At 36.3% G+C, this 12290-nt stretch overlaps 1 protein-coding gene across 1 annotated transcript in view; it reads left to right on the top strand.

The window, feature by feature from the left end:
• Positions 1–12290, top strand: part of valopa (vertebrate ancient long opsin a) — a 38272-nt gene that overhangs the window by 13383 nt on the left and 12599 nt on the right. Inside the window, exon 3 of the mRNA XM_033979584.2 lies at positions 10882–10999. Within this exon, the coding sequence (XP_033835475.1) occupies positions 10882–10999 (118 nt within the window). The remainder of the gene's footprint in view (positions 1–10881; positions 11000–12290) is intronic.

Genomic DNA, 12290 nt, shown 5'->3' with positions numbered 1-12290 from the left:
ACTTAAGCATTGTTTTGCTCATGGATTAAGCTCTTTTAGATTCTGAACTAATAAATTAGGTATGAGTGTTTTTCTTTAAATGTAATCAAATGTATTCTGTGCAAAAGTATATTCAAATAATACAGGAATATTGAAGTACTAAAAACATATTTTTCTCATATCATGCGGCCCCAATCTATTTACATCTTCTGAGTACCTTCTGAATAGGATAGCCTAATTTAAGCCCGTACAGCCAGCTGCTTAGAACTTCAAGTCTTGAGGAATGTTTGTTTTTGTATTCCACTGTTTTGATCCTTCATCCATCTTCATTTTGTGCAGTGACACCAAGGCAAAACATCTCTACTTTTTGTCACATTGTAAAAGTGGGTCCCGCTGAGCTGACAAGTGAGAAAGTCTCTGGAGAGGGGCAGTGCACATAAATCTTTGGTCTGAACTCCATTACTGAGGCTGCCAGGAGAGGCTGATACTGGGAGACCTCTTGAGCTGGAGGTGTGGTATAGTCTGGAGGTCTCTGCTGTGTCAATGAGGACCAGATGTATTAAAGTATTAAAGTGCATATCGCAGGTTTACATGTTTTTGTAATTATTAATTCCTTTGGTGATATAGTACCTGTGGTACACATCTGTGAAGAAAAAAAAGAAGCACAGAGGTGTAATTGTTCTAATATTTTTTTTCTATCTTTGTCATCAATACCCCAAATTCCATCCAAAATGCAGGAACAATTTACACACAAGGAACACATTTTTTTTTTTTCATTGGAAAAAACCCCCAAAAAACAAGGATATTATCTTTTTTTGATAAAATTCTATCTTAAATTAAAAACAAACATTGGCACAGAACTGAAGATACACAATATAATTGTGTTAACTAGAAAATGTAGTCTAACCTGCTATATGCTTTTTAGGGTGCGGTTGTGTATGTTGAAGCTGTTACTTGCTGGTTAGTGGTAGAGGCAGATAGAATGGTTAGCTTATCATTCTTGGGCAGTAGCTTTGATAAACTAGCTATTGTTGTGTTTTAGTTAGTAAAAGATTGTTAAACGCGTTAGTTTTAGATTGTAGATTTAGAGACTGTCCAACCACAAAACTCAAATAATGTGTGTTTTTAATAACAGTTTTTGCCCAATGAATTGTCTTCCAGATGCATACATTTTTTCCTCATCAAAACATGCCTCAAGTGGTTTTATATGTCATCCATGATTCAGTAATCCTGTGATCTCTCCCAGGCACTATTCAAACCCTTCTTATGCAGAGAGAGGGGGACCTAAAGTGTCAAAAACAAAACTGAAACTAATTAAACATTTGAATACATTGTTTACGGTAAATATAGCATTTTCAAAACCATAAAAGGAAAGGAAACATGTGATCTAAATATGTTAGGAATTTGTTAACAATTAATACCTTATAGAAGTGCAATATCCTCTTTTTGGTAAAAAAAAACAAAACAAAAAAACATATCTATTCATTTTTTTTTTTCATTTTTGAACAAAGCATTTTTTAATAGTTTTTTTGTTTGTGTCTGTCTAAGCTATCAATATCTGTGGATTGGTCTATTGGTGGTTTCATTCAAAAGTTAAAAGAAAAAGTTGTAATGACTTTCAATTAAAGTTTCTTCTTCTGAGAGCGACGGTCTCTAAACACTTTGATAGGCCCATCTCTTTTATTACTTAATTTGACATTTGACTCAGAGTTCCTCTTTAGAGACTCACTGTCAGAATAAAAGCCGTACAAGTTGGTTCAAGAGATAAGAAAACATAATATGAGCCTGCTCCGGGTGGATTTTTCAACTTTCAGAAGACATCTCAATTTTTTCAGCCAAGATAAATCTAGTTATATTTAGCTGACGAATCATGCAAAACTTTGAATATTCTATAGATATTGTCTATTTCTGGTGTTGAGGGGTGGTCTTCTATTTGCTGTTATAGCTTTTCCTGCCTGGAAGGTTCCACAGAATGGCATTAAACATTATAGATGTTTTTGTGGTTGAAAATATACTTTGAATAACATACATTATTATTACTGTGAGCGGGGACACCTCTCCACAGATCTGACCTGTAAATTGGCCTGGTGCTTTTGTCCATAAAACATTTATAAGTTTAATCTCAAACTGTAGGAAAAAAGAAAAGAAAAGCAATAACATCTCCATGGAGACAAGCAGGTGGAGTATAATGTGACACAATATTAAGACAACTAGAAAAAGATATTGCTAACAGGTTGATGGCAAATTAAAAATGAAAAATGTCTTAATAATTATCCATAGATACAGTTGTGGCATTTTAATCTTGTACCTTTATGTTCAAAGTATTTTAAAAACACATTGTACATTGCAAATAGGTGCACTGGTTCACTATTAGGTCATGTCCATGTATGTGGCTTCTTCAGTTCACTGTTTTGCCTTTGTGAGAATCCACCTCATGTAAAAACAATGAAGACACAGGTTGTCTGTGTGTGTTTAAAGAAGCTACTTTTGTTAGGAAAGACAATCCTTCACTAAACAAGGATGGGGGCCAGAGACATAATCTCTCACAGATCTATGATTCCATCCTCAGACCCAAAGCAAACAAAGAAAAACTAAAGAGAACAATAGGAGGGCCATTAAAGGTTGAATAGAGTAGTTAAGGCTGGAACTAGGCTGAGATAATACCTGTTTACAGTTTCGGTGTAGTTAACCCCTCCCTTCAGACCGATATAAGGGAGTGTCCACCAGCAATATGAAAAGAAATGGATGAGCAGCAAAACGTCTTCACTCCTACAAAGACTTGTCAAGTTGACAGATTTAAACTTTGTCTTTTGCTACGAAGACATAGGTTGGGCTGACAGGCTATGAGGCGACCATTTGGGTAATGCTAGAGGCTTTGATCCAATGCATGTGTAAAAGGGAGTTTGAAAGCTCCTCTTCAGTATATCTTACAGTACACTGTAAGGACAAAACCAATGCATTCACCAATACAATTAAAAGACCATCTTAAAGATACACACAGAGTTGACCCCAAGCTCCCGCACCTGTCAGGAAACATTTGGCTAACAGCGGGGTTTGGACTGAGAGGCCCACAGTGCATTTTAAAAGGCTCATTTGTGGTTTCTTATCACAAACTGCACATGGATATTTATCACTGCGGCCCGTTTGAATGTTAAGGAGGAGAATGTGAGGTTTTAAGGTTGGTGTCAGTGGGTGGTGGTGGATATGTCCTTGGTCAGACCTGGATACAATCTGTTTATTTGGAGTTGTTTTTCAACTTTACTTAACAGGGACTATGCTCTCTGTCAGGGAAGGACAAAGTGCAATGTGAGTTTTTATTTCATTTCAGTTCTATGTATTTTTTACTGCCCAATGTGACAATGACACAAAAAAAACAAAACAAAAAAACAACTTGAATTATATATTTTTTTGTGTAAACTGGATGGGAGACTGCTGGGAATACTAGTTGCCACAATGGGGCAGCAGTGGCTCTAATAGTCTAGTGCATTCTTTCCTTATGTCCTTATGCAAAACATTTCACCTTGCCTACTATATATGTGCGCGTTAGTGTTGCATTATTATTTTTATAAACTTTGTCAAGAAGAACATCATCCATACTTTACTCACTGCTGATTTAATCCCTTCTTCTAATATCGTAAAAAACAAATTTAGTCCACACCATTTGATATCCCCCATAAATCCAGTTCCATATTCTCCTGAGGTCACTGCTTGAAGGGCCAGGGTATTGAACAAGAATCGTTAATGTTTTAGGGGCAGAGGCTCTGCAGGTAGGCTCTAAATGATAAGACAAACATGCCTGGAGTCTACAACCCTCCCCGAAGTGATAAAGACAAAGGCAGCAGCTGTACAGTCGTTTAATGGACATGCATTTGGGTGCAGTCCATGATTAAAGGTTTAAGTAGTTTTAGTTAAAATTTCAATATGGTGGCACAATTCGTTCTTTTTTCCCCTCTCTTCCTAATAAAACATAAGCAGATAGAATATGATAACCATAAGCCCCGTGCATTAATTTGGTTAACTATAATGAAGTTATACATTTAATGGGTAAGAGATACATCAAGCCCCTCTGAAATAAAAAAAATAAATGCCTTAAACTCAGTTAGACTACAGTTGTGCAATTTAATTGTAAATATTTATAATAATAATTAAAAGTCAAAATTAATTAGGCATATTTGTCAGTTTTTTGTGTGAATAATGGCATGCAAAGTACGCTGCATTAATCATAGGTCCTGCATCAAACCTGCACCCCTACATGATTTATATAGCACTTTATTGGACACTCAAAGCACTTTAAATCACATTATTCATTCTCTCCACAGCTGGGGATGGTAAGCTACTGTCCTTGGGTAAACTAATGGAAGTGAGTCTGTGGCCCCTTTGACCACTTATGCTCATTTACACACCACACATTCATACACTGAGAAAATGAGTGAAGTGTCTTGCTCAAGGACATAACACATAAGTATGCACTAACCAAGTTAGAATTGAAACTCTGACCTTCGAGTTGGCGGTTCTCTAATTACTGAGCAATTATCACCTCAAATATATGATGGTATGGCTCTGTAATCCCTGAGTCATCCAGGTATGATCCAAAGCCAAAGTTAAATCTGTCTGAAGGGAGGAGCTAACTACACTGAAACTGTAAACACGGCCTACATTCAACCTTTAATGGCCTTACTGGTTCGCTCTCTTGTTCTTTTTGTACCCTTTGTTTACTTTGGGTCTGGGGATGGAATTACAAATTGGAAACAGGTGCTTTCTAAGGCCCCCATTCCTGTTCAAGGGAGGATTGTCTTTTCTAATAAAAATAACTTCTTTAACCCCCCTCTCAAACCATTTCTTTTCTCTGGGTAAGATCTGTACCTCACTATCTTCAAAGGAGTGATTACAAAAATAAGTCATATTCACACATAGCTTTTTAGAATTGTACTTAACATTTTCTTTAGCTTTGCCTGCAGTGTCCCTCAGTATGGTATTAAAATTATAAATCTTACATGTGTTTTTATAGCTTAAAAAATATACAATCTTACTAAGAACAGGAATCACTTCTTCACAGATCTGTCCTGTATCTGTCCGGTGTCACCTGCTTGTCTCCGTAGGGATAGATGAGTATATCCCATCCTGTGGAACATCCCATGCAGACTCTCCTCTAGAAATGTTACATAGTGCTTCTTTACGTGACCACTAACTGCTAAGCTTCCAACAGCGTCTTCCCTGATGGTTTCTCTAAATGTCAGTGTAATGGCCCGTGCTTCGTCATTCGTCCCTTTGTGGAGCTTGTTCTTGTATAACGTTCACATCACACGAGATAATGAAGCACAATGGCCTTTAAATAGAATCACATTTACATTTGTTCCTCTGGTTAGGCAGACATTTCCAGCCTCCAACTCTTTGGTATGACACAGCAAACGCAGGGGTCTGTGCGACTCTTCTTGACATTAACCTATAGTTGACTGCACACTGGTCCTTAATAAAAAAATAAAAATCTTTGGCTTATCAATCATTACATGATGTCTACTTTAGCCTATTAACCTTGTCTGTCTTTCTAAAGGAACTATAGCATGTGCTTTTAGACATTTGAAACTACTTCCAGATACCTAAGCTTTGGTATTTCATCGGTACACTATGTAACTTTTCTGTTTGCTGCTTGTCTCCAGATATTTTTATTGCCTTTTCTGTAAATTCCAGGAAAAATATGGGCATCAAACATATCTTGCAATTTCAGATGTTTTACATCTTGCTTTAAAAACATGCATTCTTGCTGCAAGATCGCCTCTTCATAGATCTGATAGATCATGTCATACCATGGAACATTCCAAGCAAAGCAGCATATCCATGGAGGTGGCAGCTCTAGATGTGGTTCATGAGAGATTATAACAACCTCTTGACCAGGACTAGCAGAAGACCAAATGAAGTCCACTTAAGGACTCAAACCAGGACCAAACCAGTGTGGCTAGTGTAAAGTACCATGAAAATCCAGCATTAATTTTGGTTTGTATTATGCAGATGTTGACTTTGTGTTAGTGCAAGCACCAACAGCACTATGTCGCTGACTAGAATTAACCAACATAATTTGATTGGACTCTAAGTTGTTCCCATGACTCACAGTAGATTCCAATAATCCTGCTGATGACTAAATTGACTATAATCACATGTGACCCAGGCTCTCTACTTAAAACCATTGTTGTCACGTTTCATTAGCCCAATATTCCCAATATTCTGTTCTCTGTGTGAATGGCGCCCTGAAAAATCCCCATAGTCCTCATTTGCATCGCAGCATGTTTTTATATTGCCACTGTCTTTAGGAGCAATTTTCATTTGTGAAGAGGACAGAGTCTTATATGAGCTCAGACAGGTGTCCAGAACTGTCCCCAAAATCTCATTAGTTCAAAGATGTGCCACATTCTCCAGTCTCCTGCTCCACCGTCAGCTCACAGACCCCCTATTGGCCCTGACAACCCACAGGCAGCTATTTAAAAGTTAGTGTGTAGAACCCTGATCTGAGTTCTACACATTTATCAGTCTGGAACAGCTCTCACTGAAAATGTTCGTGGAAAAAGTGGAACATCATGACAAATATCTGAATCTGATTGGTCGAAACATCACAGCAGTGGAACAGATTTTTGTTACATCGTGTTGAGATCTTTACCTCCACAAATGCACAAAGCACTTACCTTTTCGCTAAAATAGGTTGAAGTGCATCTATTGAAATCACCATGTTTGTTTTGGTTTGTTTGGCTGCTTCATTTTTGGCTTCCTCACAACCCTCAGTCTTGCTCTGTCATTGGTCCGCCAAACCAGTGAGTCGCACCAGTGTGAGCATGACAAGATGGATTTTCGTGAGCTTGTGAACTCACAAATATCGTGACAATCAATCTTGCTGTGTAAGGTTAGCTGCAGGGTGGAAATGGTGGTGATTAATAAATTACTGACTTTTTTTTGTCATAAAAAAAAAAAAAAAAATCAATCACTTACCTATGTAACTTTTCTGGTGGAGGGTCCTACTCAATACGAATTTTATACTACAATGATATTTAAAAAAGATAAATAAATAAATAAGAATAGGTCCACTTCTATCCCTTTTATTATTATGTGATTGTTATGAGTATCACTACTAGTTTATATATATATATATATATATATATATATATATATATATATATATATATATATATAATATTATATATATATATATATATATAATATTATATATATATATATATATATATATATAATATTATATATATATATATATATATATATATATATAATATTATATATATATATATATATAATATTATATATATATATATATATATATATATATATATATATATATATATACTTAAGACCCCATGTGGGTTCACTGTACCCAAGCTTTATAGACCTTTAACATTGATCTCTGCTCTTGTCTTTGGTCGTGACAGTATCCTCTTCCACTTGTCCATCCTCTATGGATCTTACTCCTGGTGCTGTCCATACAAAGCCTCATTAGCCGCTTTAGCTCGATGCCCACATCTCTATGTCCCAGTGACTGTCTGTTACAGTGAATAGACAGTATCTTTTTATCTGAGCAGTTTAACCGAATCTTGTGGGACGCATGTGGCACTGTGGCTGCTGACATGAGGGGGACCCAAGGGTGTTCAGGCGTCCAGAAGGGTGCAATGAGAGAGAAAATCAAAGCCACATCCTGCTCCGGGGCAAATCTGTCCAAAGAGGGTTAAGAGGAGGAACACACATGGGGTAAAGACATGCAAACGGTGGCTGTTCATTTTTACATCAGATACAAAAATCTGGGGCCGGGTCAGAAGAAAATGGATGGATTGATACAAAAATCTAAAATCCTTTACATTTAAAATTTGGTTTACACCATAACCCAGCTAACTTGAGTGAAAAAGTGTACTTTCTTGAGATGTCATTTGCCTGGAATGTTCAACAATATAGCATTAAACTGGCCTTATTGCCACACTGACAAGCAAGTGGTGGTACTTGGCCAAGTTACAGGTCAAATTTTCGTGGCGACACCGATCACAATAAGAATACTTGTTTTTCAAGGCATTTTTGAGCAGTAAAAACACCTGTAAATGAACCAATGCATGCTAGACATCTTAAATGCCATACAGTGGAAAATTACAGGCACAGCAGTAACATCTTTATGGAGACATTCAGATGACACTGCATAAAAAATGTTACATAAAGTGCACCTTAAAACGATATCATATTTAATAATTAGTGTGATGCATGAGACCAGTGACGTGGCCACTCTGACTAATCCAGTCTTTATACATTTGCCTCTAGGTTCAAATCTGTAACATGGAACGCAACATTAATCAGTGTAATGAATAATGCCTCTGGGCAACAATCTTCTCCCATATAGCAGTGTTTCTCAAATATTCAGACCAGTGTTGCACAAACTCTGCTAATCGTTGCAATATAATACGAAATAATCATACTTAAAGCAGACCTATTATGCAAAATCAACTTTTCAGAGCTTTTAACTATATTATATTTGTTTCCCCTTTTTATTTACCCTCTTGAAGTGGTATTTGGAACAATTTGTGCATGTTTGGACAGTCTTTAATCCTATATTTTCAAGACGCCATATTGCAGATTAACCCCTTTTTCACTGCCACCAGCATATGCCCACTGCTCTGAGCCTATTTCGTTTTCCACAAAGCGTCAACATCTGCTCCTCTTGGGCCTCACAGTTTTCTAACACAAAAGTCAACAGACTTGTTTTTTTATTAAGCCGTTTTTGAGATTAATATTGCAATTTAAAATGTGCAAATTATAACATAATGAGCCATAGATTATAACTACACAAAACTGCATACGAACGCATAGAAAATATACATACCACTTTGGCCTGCTAGTGAACAAACCTGTTCGGATAAGACTAGTGTAAAAGGCTGAACCGGAAAACAGGAAGTAGTTTTCGTAACCTTGAACTAGACTTATGATAAACTAATCATTTACAATATTTTTCCAGTTGAAAATGATCACCTTTATGGTTTTATACATGAAGGGGAAATAAATAAGAGGGAATTAAATATGAGATATATAAAAGAAAACAAGTCAAATACATTTTCTTACAGGTATTATAAACACCAAACACAAACAACTCTGTCTGCTCCGGAAGTAGTTGAAGTGCCCTTTGGAAGGAGATGGCTGCCATACTGGTAAACAAGCTTACCGTGCCCTCGCGTAGTTGTCAGTGTGACAATAACAAAAATGTGAAGTTATATATTTTAATAATTTCACATTTAAATCACATCTGAGTATAGGTCGCAGCCCCAGCCAAACTATGGAAAAAAAGTGCGACTTATAGTCTGGAAAATATGGAGACATAAGCACAATATGTCTTCTTTAACAATGACTTAGTTCTGCTTTAAATCCAATCCGACCTTTTTTGTGCTGTTAACTTGTCATGATGTATTGTTTGTGTGTTAATGTAACTGGACTTCGTGGGTTACTTGATTTAGTTTGCCTTGACCACATGTTGGAATAGACTACAAAGTAGAGTGGTTTTTGTGTTTTATCAGTCTCAGCTCAAGAAGAAGCTCTGTATCTATTCTAATATTCTCAGACTCAGCATGTTATCACTGTCTTTTTCTCGTTGTAAATCTTACTTTTGCACTAGCAACATTTTATCCAACCCAGGATTTGGCTGTTATTGTGCTCGGATATGTTTGAGTTGTCAATGATTAAAATAAGTAACTTTTTTCTGATTGTAATGCTGAATAATGTGCTGGGATTTGTCTTGACTTAGCTTTTTTTTTGTTTTATTCTTTGTGGTGGTAAAACTTAGCCATAAAATAAATACAGCAGCATTATTAAATCAAAATGGCAAAAACGTATAAAGATTCAGATTTCCACTTTATTCGTAAATATTCTGTATCTAGGAGCCTTCAGTCAGCATGCTTCAACTTTATGTTAAAATGTCATTTAAACCCAATTTAAATGTAGAACACAAATAACTGCTGACTAGTCAACTACTAAAATATGATGGTGTCTGGTCTGATGCGAGTGACATCACAAGCAGATGAGGGTCCCGGGGTGCAGTCCTCCAGTGCCAGAGCCTCAGGTGCTGCTCTTTATCACAGCCGTTTGTGAACCTGACACAGACCATACAACACTCCACTGCAGAGTCAACATGACATTTAGATGACATACTCGCAGTAACCTGTTCATTACTTGTAATCGCTACTACAGTTTTTATCTCCAGGCTGGAGGTAGGGTCGTTGGTTTAATTCTGGTATCTGAGTAGAGCCAGGTTTTGGAATATAACATGAGTAGCATATAAAGCAAAGCATATAATGACACTAACTCTACTTTAGGCTTAAAGGTATGGTATATGTAGGTATATGTAGCTTGAGTTTTTGCTGTAAAAAAAAACTAAACAAAAACATTTACAACTGAACCTGGTTCAGTGCCTTAACCTGCAGACAGAGGAAACATATAAGTTCAGAACCTTCAGAATTCACTTACTGAGCTGCAGAGGCTGCACTAGCTCTGATTAATGATTGGCTGCAGTTGTTGTGGTTTAGGTAGTGATGATTCAGATGAGAGAGAGTCCTTTTTTATTTAAACTAGATTTCAGCCTTGAAACTCGCAATCCAATTAAGAGATTCATGTGAAGCTTATTCTGATCTGACTGGATAATTGTCTTGAGAACCAAAACACCAAACTATAACAAACAACTTGGAATCATGTTCAATGTTTTTGTAATTAATAACGAATCACCTTTACAATTGTTATCAGTAAAAGCTATATTATATTTCAACACATCTACCCACGTCTCTTCTAGATACCTCCATCTTATATAATGTCTCAGCCCTTACTATAGATGCAGGACCATAGCATGAATAACCTCACTAATGGATGATTATTTTATATTTGCAGGTATTCCACTACGAACAAAGACCACAGCTACATCATCACCTTCTTCGCCACCTGCTTCATCCTGCCACTCGGAGTCATCTTCTTCTGCTATGGCAAATTGCTGCGCAAACTGCGTAAGGTCAGTGCCATCTTTCATCCACACAGGCTCCCAAAAACAACAACACACCTGGTTCTCACATATATGAAGAGTGTACTGAATGAAATTTACAGACTACAGATTTGTTGACCTGGTTTATTGTAATTACTGGGATTATCCAGATGAAACAAACACTGTCACAAAATTAAGTTACTACAGAAAGTGGTGCCTTTATTCAAACATCAAAGATGTGATTGTGTCAGTTGAAATGACTTAAACCCTTAAGATTAATGTGTCTTTTTTACCCAATGGCTAACAAATAATGACAAGATTCAACATCTGTGGAGTTTGGATATTTCTTTCAAAAACAATGAATCCCATATAGTTTTATAGGCCCCTGCCCTCCATCTGAAATTATGACCAAATATGAGCAACTTCTACAATAACTCATCGTATTTTGTTAACAGAGATGTTCGGGATGCATTGGAAAAAATTTGTGAAAGGATTTTAAAATGAGCGTAGTTAGTATTTTGATTTGATAGCTGTGTGCAATTTAGAGGTTATTTCTGTAATCTTTTTAGCTCTTAACAAAAGACTTGAAGAGAAGGATGAAACCTAACAATTTTACCAAACAAAATCTACCTTTTAAAATGTCTAGATCCTTTAAACTAACTTTAAAAACACCTTAGATTACATGATGTCATTGCATTTATGCAGTAATAGAAATAATAGGTTTTTATTGCTTTTGGGATCAATAATGCGAAGTCAAATGCTGGAGGTGTTTGTTTGAATCTTCATATATTTAGATTTTTAAAGGGTCCGTACCTAATTTTAAACTATGAGCCAGGAACATAGATTAGTTTGAACCTTTAGCCCCTCCCACTTACTCCTGTCCATCACTGTGACATGCACCATGACACAGAAACTGTCTGGGATAGTGTCATGCATTTGTTTCTTTATACTTCTCCAATCTCGGCCTACTATTTGCTTTTTTGTCACTTTTGAAAATGAAACTTTTTTTTTTTTTTTCTTATTTAGCAGTTTTTATCTTGATGAGAACAAATTAAAATCGGGTACAGCCCCTTTAAACTCTCATTATAATGAAAATCCAATAACTAAGGCTGGATATCATTAAGATTTTGCCGATACATATCTCAATACGTAGGCCACAATACGATACATATCTCGATATAGTACTTTTTTGGTTCAATACGATACAACATATTTCAAATCAATTCGATTCAGTGAAAAATACAGACTTTTGTGACCATTAATGATCAACTCCATTTTCACAAAAAATAAACATTAATGGTGCATTTATCCTTCGTTTACT

The sequence above is a fragment of the Periophthalmus magnuspinnatus genome, chromosome 15 (assembly GCF_009829125.3).
Source record: "Periophthalmus magnuspinnatus isolate fPerMag1 chromosome 15, fPerMag1.2.pri, whole genome shotgun sequence".
In the NCBI taxonomy this organism is placed as follows: Eukaryota; Metazoa; Chordata; class Actinopteri; order Gobiiformes; family Gobiidae; genus Periophthalmus; species Periophthalmus magnuspinnatus.
This window is presented reverse-complemented; position numbering and strand designations above follow the sequence as displayed.